The sequence below is a fragment of the Taudactylus pleione genome, unplaced genomic scaffold, assembly GCF_031769625.1.
Source record: "Taudactylus pleione unplaced genomic scaffold, aTauple2 ptg000198l, whole genome shotgun sequence".
NCBI classification, from domain to species: domain Eukaryota; kingdom Metazoa; phylum Chordata; class Amphibia; order Anura; family Myobatrachidae; genus Taudactylus; species Taudactylus pleione.
Genome location: NW_028284600.1, coordinates 18,407,031 through 18,425,708, shown reverse-complemented (window position 1 = coordinate 18,425,708; position 18,678 = coordinate 18,407,031). Strand labels below are relative to the sequence as shown.

Here is an 18,678-nt window from a genome sequence, read left to right as displayed (position 1 = left end):
GACCGCAATGACTGGTTGGCGCATGCGCATTACGACCCATACGCATGCGCAGATGTGCAAACATCGCTCGGAGCGAACGAGCGGCCGCTTACGAGCGGCTCTGAATCAGGCCCTGTATCCTCACTGTGTAACCTGATTCTTGTTTCTTAGGTCAATATGTTTATGTCAATCGGCTTGCCTTGATAAAGCTGACTAACAGCGAAATGTGCATCGTCACGGCCGCTGTGTGTTCCTCACGTGTCTAATCCTTATAATGTTGTAATAACTTGAAATGAATAATAGGATTACATTGTGACAATCTGTCCTGTAATAGGACATATAGTTGTGAAGAAACTCTGGTGTTACACTGTTGCAGAGTGGAGAGATTGAGTATCTATGCAGTGCTTTGAAACACACACATTGCAGCCACAATAGTAACATTGGGGAAACTCAGTGAATCCATAGCAGGACCCATGTGACATACTACAATATATATGAAAAGCAGACCTACTGTATACAGCGCTCTAGAATACAGAGATCGCAGTAGTAATAAAAATGCTGGGGATAGCTCTATGTATTTCAAGGTTGATTTATGTGATGTTTTAAATACATGGATATACAGACACTAAATAGCACTAATGGCGCATACACATGTAACGATTGTTTGAACGATTTGTCGTTAACTACGTCGTTATCGTTCAATCGTTCCAAAAATCATTCAGTTTCTGAGTTATAACGATGAATGATAATCGTTCAAGTGCACTCCCATTTGTAGTTTGTAGTTATCGTTCATCGTCCATTTCAGACTGTCTAACATGACAATTTTCATTAAGGGAAGGAACATTGGGCCTGATTCAGAGCCGCTTGTAAGCGGCCGCTCGTTCGCTCCGAGCGATGTTCGCACATCTGCGCATGCGTATGGGTCGTAATGCGCATGCACAAACCAGTCATTGTGGTCGGAAATCGAGTGCTCGCAAAATAGCGAGTGCCTGCTAATTTGAGTGACAGGATGAGGCGTTTGTGGGTTGTAACAGGGGAAGGGGATTGAAAACGGGGAGTGGTGATCTGAACGCAGGCGTGCCAAAAGGTAAAAACGGGCGTTTTAAGGGTGTGCATAATTAACAAAGCAGCGTCATCGACCACGTCACTTGGTTGTTTCTTAGCCTGAACTGTTCGCATGATTGTGGTAGGAAAATCCAACCACAAGCACTGTGAGCAGTTCAGACGCCTTTCGATGTACTCGATTAATCAAATAAATAGCGGAGATGACGTAGGATGTGAGCAGCCAGGGGGCGTCTTTACAAAATAGCGAGCGCATGTTTCGTTCGCTCGCTCAGACATATAGGCGTCAACAGACCGCAAAGAGCGAGCGCTCAATTTAAATAGCCAGCCCCCTTTTCTGAACGAGCGAGCGCAAATAGCGTCCGGCTCTGAATCAGGCCCTTTATTCGTTCATCGTTCAAAAAATTATTCACTTTTTCAAGGGAAAATCTGACAGAAAATCGTTGGTTACAAAATTGTTACGTGTGTATGCACCTTAAGATCCTATTCACCACATAGTCAGCAGTGTTATCTTTATGTAGCTCTTGTGAGTACTCAGGCGGCAACTATAATACTAATAGTGAGGAGAGCTATAGAGTGTGACTACATAGGGGGAATAATAAGAAAAATGAATGCAGAGTAATGAGTATAAATTCGATAGAGACTGACATTTATACATCAATAAAGATCCCATGTGAGCATAACCATACAACTACTTCAAATCAACGCATTAATAGATTTTCTGTTAACCACATGGAAAACCCTTTTGCATATAATTATTGAGGTGATTAAATTGTCCTTGATATGGATAATGCAATAGATTATATATGCATATTAAATATCAATCAGGATTTCCCAATACCAATTTATCGGGAATCTAAACATCTACTTACATAAAGGGATCGAATTTTAGCAGGGAGTTATAACCTTGCAACTTCTACTCCATTACCCCAACAGGAGGGGTCTCATGAATGAGAAGTAATTCAATATAATTATTATCATTTCTCCAAATTAGGAGAGTGGCAGTCTAACCCAGAGTCTCATAAACATATTGCCCTAAGAAATAAGAATCAGGTCACACAGTGAGGATACTCTTTTATTTCACAAGTTTCAATTTGTCACATTAACTTTTTTCTATTTTTAACCTCTTTTGCGCTGGTCATGTCCCATAGTGGGGCAGTTTAGTGAATACCTAATAAAAAGATATTTTTTTTATTTCAATAAATACTATTGTGCGCCATACAACAGACATACCTTTTTTTCCTTCTCTTGGTATTTTTGGAAGTACTTATACCTATTGTCATTTGGCAGCCCCCAATAATCAATAAATAATTTAGGGTTTTTTCCAATTTTGATGTGTGCAGATGTTTCTGTTCCTTTGTTTTTTCATGACTGTTGCAGATGTTCCCACAAATATGATGCACTTGTAGGTTGCTTTGCTTTCATCCTTCTGTACAGTTCATCCCAGACCAGCCTTGAAGGCTGGAGTATGCGGCCATTCCATGATTTGAAGTCTACTGTCTTGTTCTTTTCCTCAAAGATAGTTCTGACATCACCTGGTGGTATGTTTTAGGTCAATATCTTGCTGAGGGATGAACCCATGACCAACTTGGCGTAGACCAGAGGGTATTGCATGGCACTGCAAAATGCTGTAGTGGCCCTTTTGGTATACGGCGCCAGTCACTCTGTGCAAGTCACCAACTCATTATCCAGCAAAACAGCCCCACACTATCACGCTTTCTTCTCCATGTTGACAGCGTATTTAGGCTTTAAATGTAAAAGTGCAATGCCTTTCACAGCACCTGTATACGTTTATGAAGCCGGCGGACGGAATGCCGACCGCCGGCTTCTAGACTACTTAATCCCGGCAAGGGTTAAATGACAAGCGTCTAAATCTAGACGCCTGTCATTTTAACCGACGCCGGGAGACACGGACAGCCACGCGCGGGGGGGGGGGTAGGTTTAGGGCTCCCGAGGGGGACTTAGGGTCAGGCACCCCCCCGGAGGTTAGGGTTAGGCACCCCCGGGGGGGAGGTTAGGGTTAGGCACCCCCCCGGGGGACTTAGGTTTAGGCACTTAGAGGGGGGATTAGGATAAGACACAGGGGGGAGGTTAGGGTTAGGCACCCTAAAGGAGGGTTAGGGGGTAAAATTAGGTTAGTTTCTACTTACCTGGGGACGATTGGGATTTCCTCCTCTGTCGGGCTGCCTCTGCCGGGATTTGAACCGTACCGATTCCGTCTATAAGATCACCTTCTAGTCATCAGTAATTCATTGTCTGTGTTTCATGGTCCAGGCAATGTTCTTTTTTATTGCCACAGAACTGCTTTAAGTTCTTAACATTACTTGTTCCCTGAAACAATTTAACAGTTTCAGGTTATTCACTGAACTTTCCGTTGCTCAAATTTCACTAAAAATGGGGCGAGAGAGAGACTGACTTATGGATATATATAATTATATGTATATCCTAATAGGAAACAGCAGGCTGCACACACTGGGTTTAGAGTCAAACTGCTATACACTGTATTGTGTTGTCATATACTGCTTCTCAGTACATAATTACTGGGTACAGCACCGGCATACAAACAAATCATCAGGCATATTGTTGTCACTGCCAACGAGTTAGGGCTTCCATGTCCTTTCATCAGTAATGCATTAGAAAGATCACACACACTGCAGAAAAAAATATTTTATTAAAGACTCCCACACACCCTCATTTTACCAATTTATTATCCTTCTAGCCCGACGCTGAGAACTGTGAGAATTTCTGAAATGCACTGCGCTCAAGTACATGAATACAGTATTATGACAGATTTCCCAAAGCTGCACAGTAAGGGTCCAAAGAGCGCCACCGCAGACCGGCCCTATTCATTCCTATGGACTGCGCGTGGGGCTGGAAGTGCGTTATTTTTTTATTTTGCCAAGACTTTGGATAATAAATGGTAAACAAGGGTGTGTGGGAGTTCTTTAAGTGGCATCATGCCCTGGCAAGCTTGCTGGGTCCAGTAGTTCACTTTTAAAAAAAAACAATTTTATTAATTAAATTTTAGCATTTCCTCCAAACCCACCGCCACCAGGGGTATGAAGAAAAGCCCCAGTGCTTTTGGCTGTGCAAGTGGCTAAATAAATGGACTGTGTTTATGGCAATTTCTGAAATGATGTGCGACATTTTATGAAGTGCTGTGTGATAATTTCTGAATGATGCAGACACTCTCCATACCATAACCTCTATAGTTACGGCCCTGTATATAATATATCTGTCTATCTGTATATAAAATATGCATATGTATGTTTTTATTTAATTTGCAGTTCCCAGCACTCCAAACACTGGTATTTTAAAATATATTGTAAAATACCAGTGACAGTGGTATTTTTATTTGTTATGCAGACTAAGAACTGACCTTAGTACTAAGAACCATTTTAAAAAATCTCATTGCAATATGTGTATTACGTACATTAACGTTACATAAATCCCCCAATTTGAAATCCCTAAATCACTAGCTAAAGTACATATGATAAGAACTGGAGGAAAGTGCTTTGGCTGTGTGCAATAGAAAATAATAATAATCACTACAGCCATTCCCCACGTCGGCTGAATGTTTCAGTGAAATGAAAAATCTAGAAATTGTTATCATCAGACAATGAGTGTGATTCTGCTCTCGCAGGGAAGGAGGTTTAAGTCTATCTGCTAAGTAGATGAATTCTAGTCCCTCTTTCTATCCCTAAAAGATTCTGCATCTATCATATGGTTGATGCAATTACAAACCCTGATGGTCCTTTCAATGGTTGTAACTGCAGATGCACAAAGTGGGTGCCTCAGTTGTTGCATATTTAGATGTACATTTGTAAACCAAGGTAACGGCTTGTACTTGCATTAGCATAAAGTCACTGTACAGACGCGACTGAAACAAAAGACACTAAAGTGATTGCAGCGACTCAGAATCAGCCCCAATGCTGTACTGTATGTCCACCACTGCAAGATGCTGGCTGCAATAAGCCCATACTTGCTGACTTTTAGCTTCCTCCTTCCGGGAGGGAGCTGCCACGGCAGGGGAAGGGGGGGGCATGTTGCAGCAATTACGCATCAATGGGGGAGGGGCATGGGGCGTAACAGTGCAAATGCTTCAACGTGACCCTGTCCCCTCTTAACGGCATTGTGAAGCAGGGGGCGGGGCTACGATGACGCGATTCAGCAACATTGGGCCTTAAATAGAGTAGGCTAGAATTTTGCCACACGAGCATAGGCGGAATCTGCAACCGCCAATTGTGGCATTACGTGTATATTTTCAGTAGTGCACATGATGTGGCCAGAGAAAAGATATGCCAGTCATCACCATTAACCTGATGTTGACATCCTTATTAAAAATACAATAATTAAAATATTAATTGAAAACCACTAATAGACAAATGTTTTAAACATTATATATAATTAGTTATTTTCCCAAATAACAGTTTAAGGTTACATCACTTCAGGTTCTGAGCAATTACTGCAACAACAATTTGCGGGAAGCAATCGGAAAGCCGACTGCCCAAATACCGGCAGCCGGCTTCCCGACCGGCGCCCGGCATCACGATCGTAGTGATGCCGGGCGCCGCGAGCGGACAGCCGCGGGGGGGAGGGTTAGGTTTAGGGCTCCCGGGGGGGACTTAGGTTTAGGCACCCCCCCGGGAGGGTCAGGGCTAGGCTAGGGGGAGGGAGGGTTAGGGTTAGGCACCCCCGGGGGGACTTAGGGTTAGGCACTCCCCCGGGGGACTTAGGTTTAGGCAGCGGGGAAGGGGGTGGTTAGGGTTAGGCACTTAGAGGGGGGATTAGGGTTAGGCACTTGGGGGGGAAGTTAGGGTTAGGCACCCCTAAGGAGGGTTAGGGTTAGGGGGGTTATGTTAGTCTATACTTACCTATCCACGATCGGGATTTCCAGCGCTGACGGGCTTCCACTGCTTCGCACTCTGCTCCTGTCATGCTGCCGCTGACGGGAATCGAACCATTCATACCCATTCCCAATTTGCAGTTGTTTCTTTCCACTGTGTTTGTGCTCCGCTAATACTTCCTTATTCTGTCATCTGCTCACGGAGACAAAAAAGATGGCAAACATGAGCCGTATAGATTTGGTACAGGGTATAAACCATATAGGCAAATGTCTAGGGTGCCATTTGCTCCAAGGGGGCATCAAGCAGGCACACATCATTTAAAGGGCACCACCTAAAATCTTGCCATGGGGATTAAGTTTGTCAGGGCCAGCTCCAGTGCACTACATAAACAGGCAGACTACAAAGATCGGGAGAATCCGTCATACGAACATAATAAAGTTTTTCTTTTTATTGATTTAAGGAGCTGGTGCAATGCTGAGGGATGGCCACTGACAATCAGTTGGTAAGAACATTGGTGGATTACCACCTATGGTCAATGGTTTTGCCATCGATAGCGGAGATCCAATCATTCTCCACCATCATTCACAGATGGCAAAGTTTTTTTACCCCTCAGTGCAGGGGAACTGAGCTTAGCCCTGCCCCCTTCAGTGATTGTTTGCCATGTGCAATTCTCCAAAGCTGGGATGTACATCAACAGGTGCAAACCATCAATGGTCCCTGTTAAATGCCATTAATGGTGACCATCAATGTTTAAGATACCAATGGCCATCCCTAATCCAGCACAGTCTCTTTATTGTCTGGATTTCAAAAATAGCAGCAATGCAAGTTTTTTTTATAACATTATTAATTTATTAATTATTGTTGCAGGGGTTTTGGTTGTATTTTTCGCCATAGAGGATTTACTTTTTTTTCTGAGATGTATATAGTTTACTTATTGTGCAGCATCATCTATTTTACTCGCTTCAAACTACAGAGTACACAAAACAGTCTGTGCTTCAAGTGCAAGATAACCCAATGCCGCGTGCTGTCCAACACTGTCTTTGTGCACCACCATTTGAAGCAAGAAAAGATTAACGTGCTGAGGAGGCTGCTACATACTGAATGTATGCTTAGTTGTGTATCATAATCATGAACATGAACCATTTAATTTCTGAGACTGTCTGCTCCTATGTTTACCTCAGTTTCCAACTACAATTACCTGGGCTGATCAATAAAATTAATAGGGATAAAAAAATCTTAAGCATAATGGTCTCACCCATTCCTTCAGTCTCAATTGCTCTTGTTAAATGATGTAATAATAGTCCAAACCATATGCATGTCACTAGCGCATGCAGGGGGGTTCTGAGTACCCAGAAACCTTCCCTGACAGACTGGAGGGCAGACACCATCTTCTTAAGCCCCGTCCTCTCGCAGCAAAATGCCATGATTCGCGGGTCACTCGGGAGGAGGTGGAGCCAATATGACGTAATTCTATTACAATGCTATCATTTTGCTCCACCCCTTTTGACCCTCAAATCGCAGCATATTGTCGCTAGGGGGAGGGGCCTAATGACATGTTGCCAGCCTGCCAGTTCCCATCCTTATCAGGTCTACAACTCACAGCTGCTGCAAGGTAAGTGTGTGTGTAATTTATGTGTGACATACAGTAGGCATGTGTGTGTAAAGTATGTGGGACATATGTATGAGTGTGTATATAAATGTACTGTATGTGTGTATATGTATAATATATAAATATATATACATACATACAGTAAATATGGGTGTGTGGATACCCCCTGTAAAAATCCTGCATTTGCCCCTGCATGTGTGTATATATAAATAAAATCGAACAAATGGGGACAAGTGAACATTGCACCCAAAAGTGCTTCTTCAAGATATCATCCCAAAACAATGGGAATGAGGCCCTCATTCAGAGGCGGTCGGAGGATGCAAGCGGTCGCTCAGAAACTGGGCGGCCGCTTGCATCCTGACCGGCCGCCTCCGTTTCGGTCGTAAGGCTGTGGGTTTACACCCACAGCTCTAACGACCGCTAGGGTGATGGTCGCGATGGTCATAGACCATCGCGACCATCGGGGCTTACGACGAGACCCTAGGGTAGGGTCTCACTTGTCGTAAGCCCCGGAGAGCTTCTGGCTCTGTCAGAGCCGGAAGCTCTCCACTGGTGATGTCAGTGATGATCTAGTGATGTCAGTGGGGCCTCCCCCAAACGGCAGGCGATCCCATGGGAATGCCTCCGTTTGGGCTGCCACCCCCCGTGGCCTGCCTTCCAATCGGGGCGAGCTGTCTGTCAACATCGACAGCTCGCCCCCTTTGGAAAGAGACCCGCTATGACCGGCGCTGTCGGTCATAGCGGGTCTCACGCATGCGCACGAAGGAGCCGGCTCCCTCATGCGCATGTGCATTGGACAAACATCAAGGCGGCCATGCAGTCGTAGACCGTACGGCCGCCTCTGAATGAAGCCCTTAATGTGGAGCTGGACCCCCGTGTGGAGTACACACAGGTGTCGTTCTCACTGGATGCACAGTGTGTATAATCGGACACATAATCACACCATTGGATGGTTGGTGCGTCGTTCAGGTGAATAGCCAGCTTGACTGTACAGGTGACTCTGACAACAGCCATCTTGTAGCCTGTGAGATCCCACAAAAATAAAACCATTTTGGGAAAGGGAGTGGAGGCCAGTGCCATATTAAGCGGCTCTTTTATCAACAACTTTTATCATACGCAATGAGTTTTAAAACACCGTGCATATGGTAATGGTGCACCAGTCCATCAGCTCCCAACTGTCATCTGTTTGAAAAATGACAGTTAGGAGCTGATTAGCTTGAGCACCATTTATCATACGCAACGATTTTTAAAACTAGTTGTGTTTGATAAAAACCTGTTGATAAATAAGCCCCTAAGTAATGTTTATTTAGAAAAAGAGCAGTTTGAGGAGTGACAGTTGGAACTGTTGGGAGAGTAGAGCTGAGGGCGCCATTGAGCTGTCCATGGCTTGATACACATCCCCATTAATTGTCACGTGTCAGTTGCCAATTGTGAGAAGCTTATTAAAGTCCATGTCATTACATTAACATTATATTACTGGATGTAAATTTGTCCTCTAAGCCAATTTTATTGAATCCACCAACTGTTCGTGTAGCTGTGCGGGACTTTAAGCTTTTATCTTACTCTTCTGCTAGTCTACATTTACTGTGCACCAACTGGCCGGAACAAATACTCTAATGTTTTATAGGGAGAGACTTTTTTTTGCATAAGTAATGGTCATTTACTATTTTTGTGTGGGATTTTATAGCAATTTAATTGGTATTGTATTCAGTGTAGTGTAAGCCATAGATTTTGTATAATTTATTATAGTTTAAAATGGCAAAATCCGTATAAAGTCCAGATTAGGGCATCCAAATGCAGGACCTCTTCCGGGAGGGGGCGAGCAGAAATGCCTGGGCCACTGGCTGTTCGCTCCCTCCCGGAGCAACAATTTAATTGATGCGTTGGGCATCTGGCATTACCGACCGCCGGTGAAAACAATTGAATCACCCCCAAAGTTTGGTATAGAATCGACAGTTATCATCTTTATCTGCTGAAATTAATTATCATAGTATAAGGTAAGCTTATTTTAACCTATATGGTAAATGAAAATAATGTTAGATGGATAGCTACAAAGATAGCGAGAGAGAGGGAGAGAGAGATACATAGAGAAACTGAGAGATATAGATATTTAGACAGAGTGACATGAATAAAGATAAATAGCAATAGAGATCGATAAGATACACATAGCAACCAATCATTTTCTACCTGTCATTTTATAGACTGTGCCAGGGTAATGATAGCAAGAAGCTGATTGGTTGTTATTGGCAACTTATCCACTTTATCTCTCTCTCTGGTTTGATACATCCCCCAAAAGAGAGAGAGAGAGAAAGAGAGAGAGAGAGAGAAAGAAAGGTATCAGCGGTGAAATACAGGCCGGTTTACATTGATGACCTGAGGCTGACCATACGACTGTCTAACATCAAAGGCAGTCTTTGTAATGTCATTCAGCTTTGAAATAAAAGTTACTGCTGGGTGTAGAACCGTCAGTCACCTATATTGATGCTATTATAGTATGATGATCACCAGCCACCCAACTGACCGCATGGCTGGCCGCTCACTGTCCCACTAAGGCCGGCACAGTCAGGCGAAGATATGTGACCACATAATTTCTGCATCCTGCAAGGCACTGTTTGCTGGGTGCAACAACAGACAGCACTTCCATTCCCCTGCACAACTGGCTGCATGCTGTCTATTCCCATATAGAGGCAGCATGTAGCCACTGTTTACATAAGGAGCATCCGGGGACACAATGTTTTCCTGTACACAGTACATGAGAAGTGCATCCGAACCTACCTCTGCTTCTCCTACACTGAGCTGTTCCTGGACAGCTTTGTCATTGCAAATGTTCATAAAGAAGACACACTTTGCAAGTAAGTCAGAAATTAAGACCACTGCTGGTCATAGCTGCCATCTTTTGCTTTGATAAGTCCTCTTTTTTTTTAGTTAATTAATGTGGAAAATTAACCATACTGCAGATAATATATACAGTATAAAACATATTACAAAGCTAGAGAGTTTTTTTTATATGTTCTAAAACAAGTACTCTGTAGCATTTGCTATCTCATTAACTGCATTACTTCAAATGAAGTGATTTTACTACGGTAGAAGATAAAAGCTTAAAATAACCCTATTTTATCTGCTCTTTTTAAAGTAGATGTTAGTTAAACTTATTGACATATAAAAGGCATGTGTAGAGGTCTGAGGGCATGTCAGAGGATGTGATGGCATATGATGTGGTCTGATGGCATGTGGGGAGCTCTGAGGAGCATTCAGGAGCATGTGCAGAGGTTTTACAGAAAACCATTATGATGGAAACCAGAAAAATGAAGTGTCTCTAGTACTTGGTACTCCCCCCTCAAGATTGCTCACCCCCAGGCCCGCCAAGAGCAGTGGCGGGCCTGGGTAACAGGGGGCATGGCCTAATCGTGGGAGGCGTGTCCACGCCCCCTTCCTAAAAAAGCAAAACAAAAAAAAGCTTTGCAGCGCGCTGGGGAGGGGTGGGGGCCGCTCTGAGCCTCCTCAGCCCTGCTCAAAGCCAGTGTGATCGCTCCCCCCCACAGGCATAGGAGACTGCTGTGGCTGCTACTCAGCAGCCACGAGCAGTCTCCCACTGCAGCTCAGCACATGCTGTGTGCTGGGCTGCTGTGAGGGAGGGGGGGGGCGGTGCCGGACCCGGGCCCCCGCCGGGCCCCTCTGGAAGCCCGGGCCCGGTTTATCTGTAGGGGAACTTTGTAGCCACTGGAGGCATAGTGCCACTCGAGGTTGTGAGGTTCTATTACAATAGGAGCCCAAGGCATTTTGTTTTTCAATAAAATATTTAAATCCATTAAAATAAATATATTCTAAACTTAATTAAATGAAGTAAAAAATATATATTTCTGAGCATTCTTTTTGTGGAAATAATTAGTTAACTGATTATACACTTTGTGATATTATTAAGATATATCACTGAGAATGTTTAATTACATTAAATATTGGAGTACACACGCATGTACAGTATAGACACTTATGTGTGTGTGTGATGAGTGTTCAAACACAAAGATGGAGGAAGACTTTCTGAGGTACATGGCGCATTCCTTTGTCCTGAAGTGACTGGATTGCACAGCACCAATCACACCCACTACATAGTGATGTTATACAAGTGCACTAATCACACCCACTACATAGTGATGTTACACAAGTGCACTAATCACACCCACTACATAGTGATGTTATACAAGTGCACTAATCACACCCACTACATAGTGTTGTTATACAAGTGCACTAATCATACCCACTACATAGTGTTGTTATACAAGTGCACTAATCACACCCACTACATAGTGTTGTTATACAAGTGCACTAATCACACCCACTACATAGTGTTGTTATACAAGTGCACTAATCACACCCACTACATAGTGTTGTTATACAAGTGCACTAATCACACCCACTACATAGTGTTATTATACAAGTGCACTAATCACACCTCATCTGTTTGTATATACATTGTACAAGTTACCTATAAATGTTTTCTTGACACAAAATGTTTTTTTATAATAAAAGGTTTTTTAAAAATACGTTCTCCATATAGTCTATCTCACAGCGGATTCTCAGTGCACGAGTCAGACGTAAGAGCTAGCAATTTGCTTCTTCACTCTGAGCACATAAATAGAGCGGAATATAAATGTAGTCCTGCCTGAGCTCCAGGTGATGCCCTGAAAAAAACATTTATGATTTCATGGTTATCTATCGTTGGTCGATGACCTAAAAAGAAGAAAAAGAAAAATCCAAAATTGGTTTAATGTTTAATTTATAATACAAACCACCCTGAACGAATTGAATAAGATCTTGCAAATAATGGGTTTTAATAATCCTTGTAATCATTGAAACATTTTAATTTTTAACATTAAGTGGAATCTTGACCAAACAAAACCTATTTTTTTTATTGTTTATTTAATCCTCTGTGATTTTGTATTTGTGCGATATCACAGTAGTGTCCTACTTTTGCTGGAGCCAGAAGTGACATCTATAAATGGCCATCAGGAACTGAATGCCAGCTTTCAGGCCGCATCTCCCAACAATTTGTGCACCTGCTTTTGTTGGCCTTTCCATGCCTCCAATTTTCTGCTGGCGCCGTCCTGTCACTCACACCTGCACATGCAGCGAGCTGTTATTTTTTATTAATGGTTGAGCGTCTGTATTTTTCTTTTTTAGGTGTACTTTTCAAAGGCAATAAGCATCTTTTATGATCATCTGCGTCTCGTGTTATTTTTATGTACTGAACAAAGTGCCCTCTTGTATCACATGAATCATTTGGAAATTGCTGAATGTAAAATATACCTAGATAGGAAGGAAATATACCTAGATACATGCAGGCAGAAGTACATTGCATATTCCAACAGAACCAGTTTTAGATTGTTTGTAAATATATGTACACTGCACCCCAGTTACTGTGATTCAAGTCTGTTTCATTAACATGTGCATATCAAGCAGTTCATATGTTAATAATATATAATAGTAAGTACAATCTTAGTTGCATAGTATAACATATATCATCCTTGAGTGACAGTTAGAAAACCATGCACTTTCTTTCCTTTCTCTCTTGAAATTTTTGATTTAACACCAATGCCTTTATTTAAATTCCACTGTTCATATTACAGTCGTCATATTTTCTGGGAAATTAACCACCTTTATAGGTCTGTTGTAAACCTGCCCTATTACTAAAATTGGTACTTAGGGCCTGATTCAGACACGGTCGTGAGCGCTGAGCGCTCGCAACCGGGTCGATGTTTACCCACTGGGCATGCGCACAATGGAGCCGGCTCCGTCGTGCGCATGCGCGAGACCCGGCTAGCTCCGGGTCTTGCACCAAACGGGGCAAGCTGTCGATGGTGATTGACAGCTCACCCCGTTTGGTAGGCGGGCAGGGGGGGTGGCTGGCCAAACGGAGGCGTTCCCGAAGTAACGCCTGCCATTTGGGGGCAGCCCTGCTGAGATCACAAGTGATGTCAGTGGGAGAGCTTCCCGCTCTATTAGATAGCTCTCTGGGGCTTGCGGCCACGAGACCCTACCACAAGGGTCTCGTCGCAAGCCCGATGGTCGCGATGGTTTTGACCATCGTGACCATCAACCTGGCCACTCGCAATAGCTGTGGGTGGTCACCCACAGCTATGCGTGTGGCCAGGAGGCCGCACAAAAAAAAAACGCCCAGCGTCCGGCTCTGAATCAGGGCCTTAGTCCAATTTTTACTGGCTAGGAAGGTGGAATTCTGGTCTAGTTGCAACCCTCATTGGAATAGGCAAGACTGTGGATTGATGGACCTATGGTGCCTATTAAATATCAGGGAGCTAATCAGCCCCCGATACTTAAGTATCCAACTCGCCACGAGATGCGGCGGTGGATACTAAAATATCAGTGCAGTTCAATATTGCTCTAGTGTGGGGACAGCTGTCCCATAAAGCAGCCATCTCCACTATACTTACCACAGATGATTCCGCTGCAGATTAGCAGCTGTGAAGTGTTTCCGCCGATGGGACTGCCCCGGCAGTGTTTGTGCACATGTGTGACCTGAGTTTATGCATGTGCACACTGTCACAAAGCCAAATTTGGCAGTGGAATTCCATCGAAACCCTCTTGCGCAACCCGGACCTTCTTCCCATAGGAAGAGGTGGGGATTTTGGAACCAAAGCCATCCAAAGATGGCTAGCGAGACTAGTGTTCCCCCATGTGTAACAGGGTGATCATGAATAGCCCCCAATGACACTAAGCCAATCGGGAGGCTTTCAGACTTCCTACGGTGTTAGTACACCAGATAACGCTCGTCAGGAGCAGTTAGAAGACTCCAGCCACAAAGTATAGTATCACACTTTTTTGTTTTTTTCTAATCTTTATTGAAGAGCAAAAAAAACCCACAGGAATTGTAACAATGTCATAGCAACAGCAAAACAATAATGCATAGGAAATGTATTCAGAGGCAATCTCGCATTTCCTAATTTAGCTTTAATGCAGAAATGTACAATGGGAAACTTATAAGACATGCTAAAAATGTACAATTGTGTAACGTTTTCATAGATATGGTATCTGTTCTGTAATGCATTTCCTCTGCTGCAAAAGCGACATAATTAGTATTAATATATTCTGCCATTGATGTGAACATGTAACGGTTGTACCATACAGAAGGCATGTGAGTGGACACGACGCATTTCATCAGCACGTATCATAATTATTGGAAATGTGAATTGTGGAGTCTATAACTGGTTAAGTCTCTCATTGTTACTTGCAATATACTGTAGGCACAGCTTGTCAGCTAACTATATCCAAACAAAGTGTAAACTATATTTATAATTATGTCTATTTTATATTATTACGTGCCCACTCTTAATCTGTCTCTGTTTCCATCTGCAGCACTATTCGGATCAGCAGGAAAGGCTGGCATATGCTTCTGAATTTCTGTTTCCACACTGCACTCACTTTCGCTGTGTTTGCTGGAGGAATTAACAGAACAAGCTATCCTATAATATGTCAGACTGTAAGTAAGCCTCTCAGACCTGTTTGCTGAATTGCACCAGATGTGAGTTTGTTTTCTGCAAATATATCCCATAAGAAGTAACCCTGGTGTTTGTATGTCTGGAATTTGGGCGGAGACCACCCTTTATTCCATCAATTGATCTTATTTTGTTTCCTATGTTTTTATAAGATTTTGCTGATGCTTCTTAAATAACAATAATAGTAACTTTATTTCAGAGAAACAAAACAAGAGAACTTGGATACTTTTTTAAAATTTGTGACATCAGTGCTGCTAAAACATGGAATTAAAAGAACAACATTTAGACCACTAAATTTACTAAAGGATTCAGGAGAAGACATAGCACTGAAACAGCCCTGGTATGTGTGCCAAATGATCTTCTGATGGCAAGAGACAGAGGTGATTGTTCAATCTTAAACCTTCTGGATCTCTCTGCAGCATTTGATACCGTAGACCACACGATCGGAATCGGATTTTATTGGCCAAGTATAAAATACAAGGAATTCATTTTGGCAGCTGCTCCTCCCATAACATAGAAACAACAACCATCACACACCCATAAAAAACAAACAAAAAGTATATCACAGATGCCATAACCCTACTATTCCCTAGGCTAATCCCTGATTATTCAGCACAATAACTGCCTGTGGAAAAAAGCTGTTTGAGTGCCTTGTAGTTTTAATCCGGCACGATCTATAACGCCTGCCTGATGGGAGGCGCTGAAACAAGTTATAGCCGGGATGCGTTCCATCCCCCACAATACTTTTTGCTCACCCTTCAATCCTAGTTAGATACAGTTCTGTAATAGGAGGAAGATTAACACCAATAATTCTTTCCGCCACCCTAATTACTCTCTCCAGTCTGTTCTTCTCTTGTTTAGTTATCGATCCAAACCATACAGTGATCGATGCAGACAGAACAGACTGGATTATCGCCATATAGAAAAGAAGTGACAATTCCTTTGGCAAGTTATACTTCCCGAACTGCCTCAAGAAATACAACCTTTGAGCACCTGAAAAAATGTTGTGGACTGGCTGGCACAGTCCTTAGCTGGTTCAAATCATTTCTCACCGGCGGGTGACAGAGAGTTTCTTCTGCAGTAAAGTTTTCATCACCAGTGCCACTTCCATGCGGTGTCCCACAGGGTTCTATACTATCTCCCATGCTTTTTGCAGTATACATGCTACCACTGGGTGAAATAATCAGACGACATGGCCTGGTCTACCACTGCTATGCAAATGATACACACCTGTACCTCTCCTTTGCTCCAGGAACTGAGAACCCAATAACAACCCTAAATGTCTGCCTAGCTGAGCTCCAGGAGTGGATGAGTGCCAGTTGGCTGTGACTGAATCCTGATAAAACAGAGGTCCTTATGATAGGTCACAGGACAAAATTGCAGCATAGCCAACCAACATGACTTACGTTTGGGGGTTCATAGTTACAAAACACTGAACATATGCGGAATCTTGGTTTTGTCCTGGATAGTGACTTGACACTAAAACAACAGGTATCAGCCACAATCAAATACTCATTCTTTCATCTGAGGAACCATATCCAGAATCAAGCACTTAATTCCCTCAGAAGATCTGCCTAAATTCATACATACATTTGCCTCATCACGCCTAGACTACTGTAATGCCCACCACCTAGGTTTCTTAGCAAAAGAATTGCACCGCTTGCAAATGGTACAAAATTCAGCTGCCAGGCTATTAACAGACCAGCCCCGTTCCTGCCACATAACACCCATTCTCTACTCCATTCACTGGCTGCCTGCCAGATGGCAAATAGTTTTCAAGATTGGCTTACTGACTTTCAAAGCCCTATATGACCAGGGCCCAAGGTACCTGAAGCAGCTTCTGATTCCTTACTGCCACGCTCAATTAGTGCGATCTGTTGATGAAGGACTATTAACAGTACCTAGAATCTCCCGGAATTCATCTGAGGGTCAAGCTTTCAGCTTTGTGTCTCTGATTCTATGGAACTCACTTCCCGCACAGTTCGAGAGGCCTCCACTGTAGAATCTTTCAAAAATAGACTCAAGACTCACCTATTTACCCAAGCATTCCACGAATGTCCCTTGTTAAGCTTGTTTTGTATTTTGTGCTATAAAGGCAAATGTAGAACACATTGAGGACCTCATTCAGAGTCGGTCGAAGCGGCCGCACGGTCGTACGGGAAAAGGGGCCGGATATTCGAATGATTCCCTCGCAAGTTGCATCCCTAAGTTCGGATCTTTAGTTGGCCGACCAAGGAGAGGAAGCGGTCGGAAGACAGAAAAATACGCCCCCTTCTCGTACGCATTGCACGTCATCTCCGGGCATATAAGGATTAATCGAGACCATCGGGAACCATCGGAACTGGTCGTAGAGCTTAAGGTTGACCATACCCTCTCTTAAGCTCTACGATCATGGCAGTGTAAAAACCTCCCATGTCACATGTGCCATGACGCTACTTTGTTAATTATGCACTCCCATAAAACGCCGTTCGCATAATGAGACACGCCTGCGTTCGGATCTCTACTCCCCCGTTTTCAAGCACCTTCCCCTGTTACCACCCACAAACGCCTCCATCTGTCACCCAAACTACCGACCTGGCTGTGTTCAAGGAGAGAGAAATTTCTGATCGTAGTGGCTAGTTTGCGCACACGCATTGCGAACTTTACGCATGCGCAGTATAGCGAACATCGGTGGCGTACGACCGTGCGGCTGCAACAACCGACTCTGAATGAGGTCCTGAGTCCTTTAGTAGAAAAGTGCTAAATAAATAACATTATTAGTTTTATTATTATTAATAGACTTTCATTTGATCTAAATAGTGTTTCAGTGGCTAAATCGCAGTTACTAACATTTAAAAATCAATATATAAATTGTCTGTTAATAAATGTGCGATTTAGTTCATCAAACACAACATTGATTTAGATTTTCCCCTTAGTGTGGTGTCTTCTACTCTGTTTTCTCATTTAATACAGAGTAGCCCATACAATATGTTAACAACCTCCACCAAGCTCCCATTATATTACTATCCCCTACATGAAATAATGGCCTCCCACATTCATTAACTACTTCTACCAGTCCCCACATTATATTAATTCCCACTTACAAACTTACTGCTCTGCAGAAGTTGAATGCTGTGGAAGACAGATTGTGTCTGAAAGAGAGGGATGGGATGGAAGGCAGGAAGGGATAACTCCTTAACTAGCACTCAGGGCAAGGGGTTTTCCATGGTGTAAAATACACAATAAAGTGGCTAGTGTCAGGGAAGAGTCTGGCAACCAGGAATCCGCTATTTTGGGCCCACCTCCATCAGGTCTTGGTAGCCTACACAGAACGGGATGTAGTCAGGATGCCGGTGGTTGAAATGCCGACGACCAGAATCCCGACACTGAAACCCCGGCATAGGACTAAAGATAGGCGTCTAAAAAACAACGACCAAACTTAGGTAAGCCAGGCATCGCGTGCTGTTAACCGCGGGGGAGGGTTAGGTTTAGGCAACCCACAGGGGAACTTAGGGTTAGGCACCCCCCCGAGAGTGTTAGTTTTAGGCTAGGGGAAGGCTCCCCCCCTGGGAGGGTTAGGTTTAGGGTGTGGGGACGGGGGGTTAGGGTTAGGCACCACAGGGGGGGGGGCATAGGGTTAGGCACCACCCCTGGAGTTTAAGGGTTAGTAACCCCCAAGGGAGGGTTAGGGAGG

The 18,678-nt window shown here is 43.5% G+C and overlaps 1 protein-coding gene across 2 annotated transcripts in view; it reads left to right on the top strand.

The window, feature by feature from the left end:
- The window catches only part of ADGRA1 (adhesion G protein-coupled receptor A1), a 1,066,191-nt gene that overhangs the window by 922,447 nt on the left and 125,066 nt on the right, over nt 1–18,678 (top strand). For both annotated transcript variants that reach the window (XM_088476934.1, XM_088476933.1), the window contains one exon: nt 14,866–14,989. In XM_088476934.1, the coding sequence (XP_088333060.1) occupies nt 14,866–14,989 (124 nt within the window). The remainder of the gene's footprint in view (nt 1–14,865; nt 14,990–18,678) is intronic.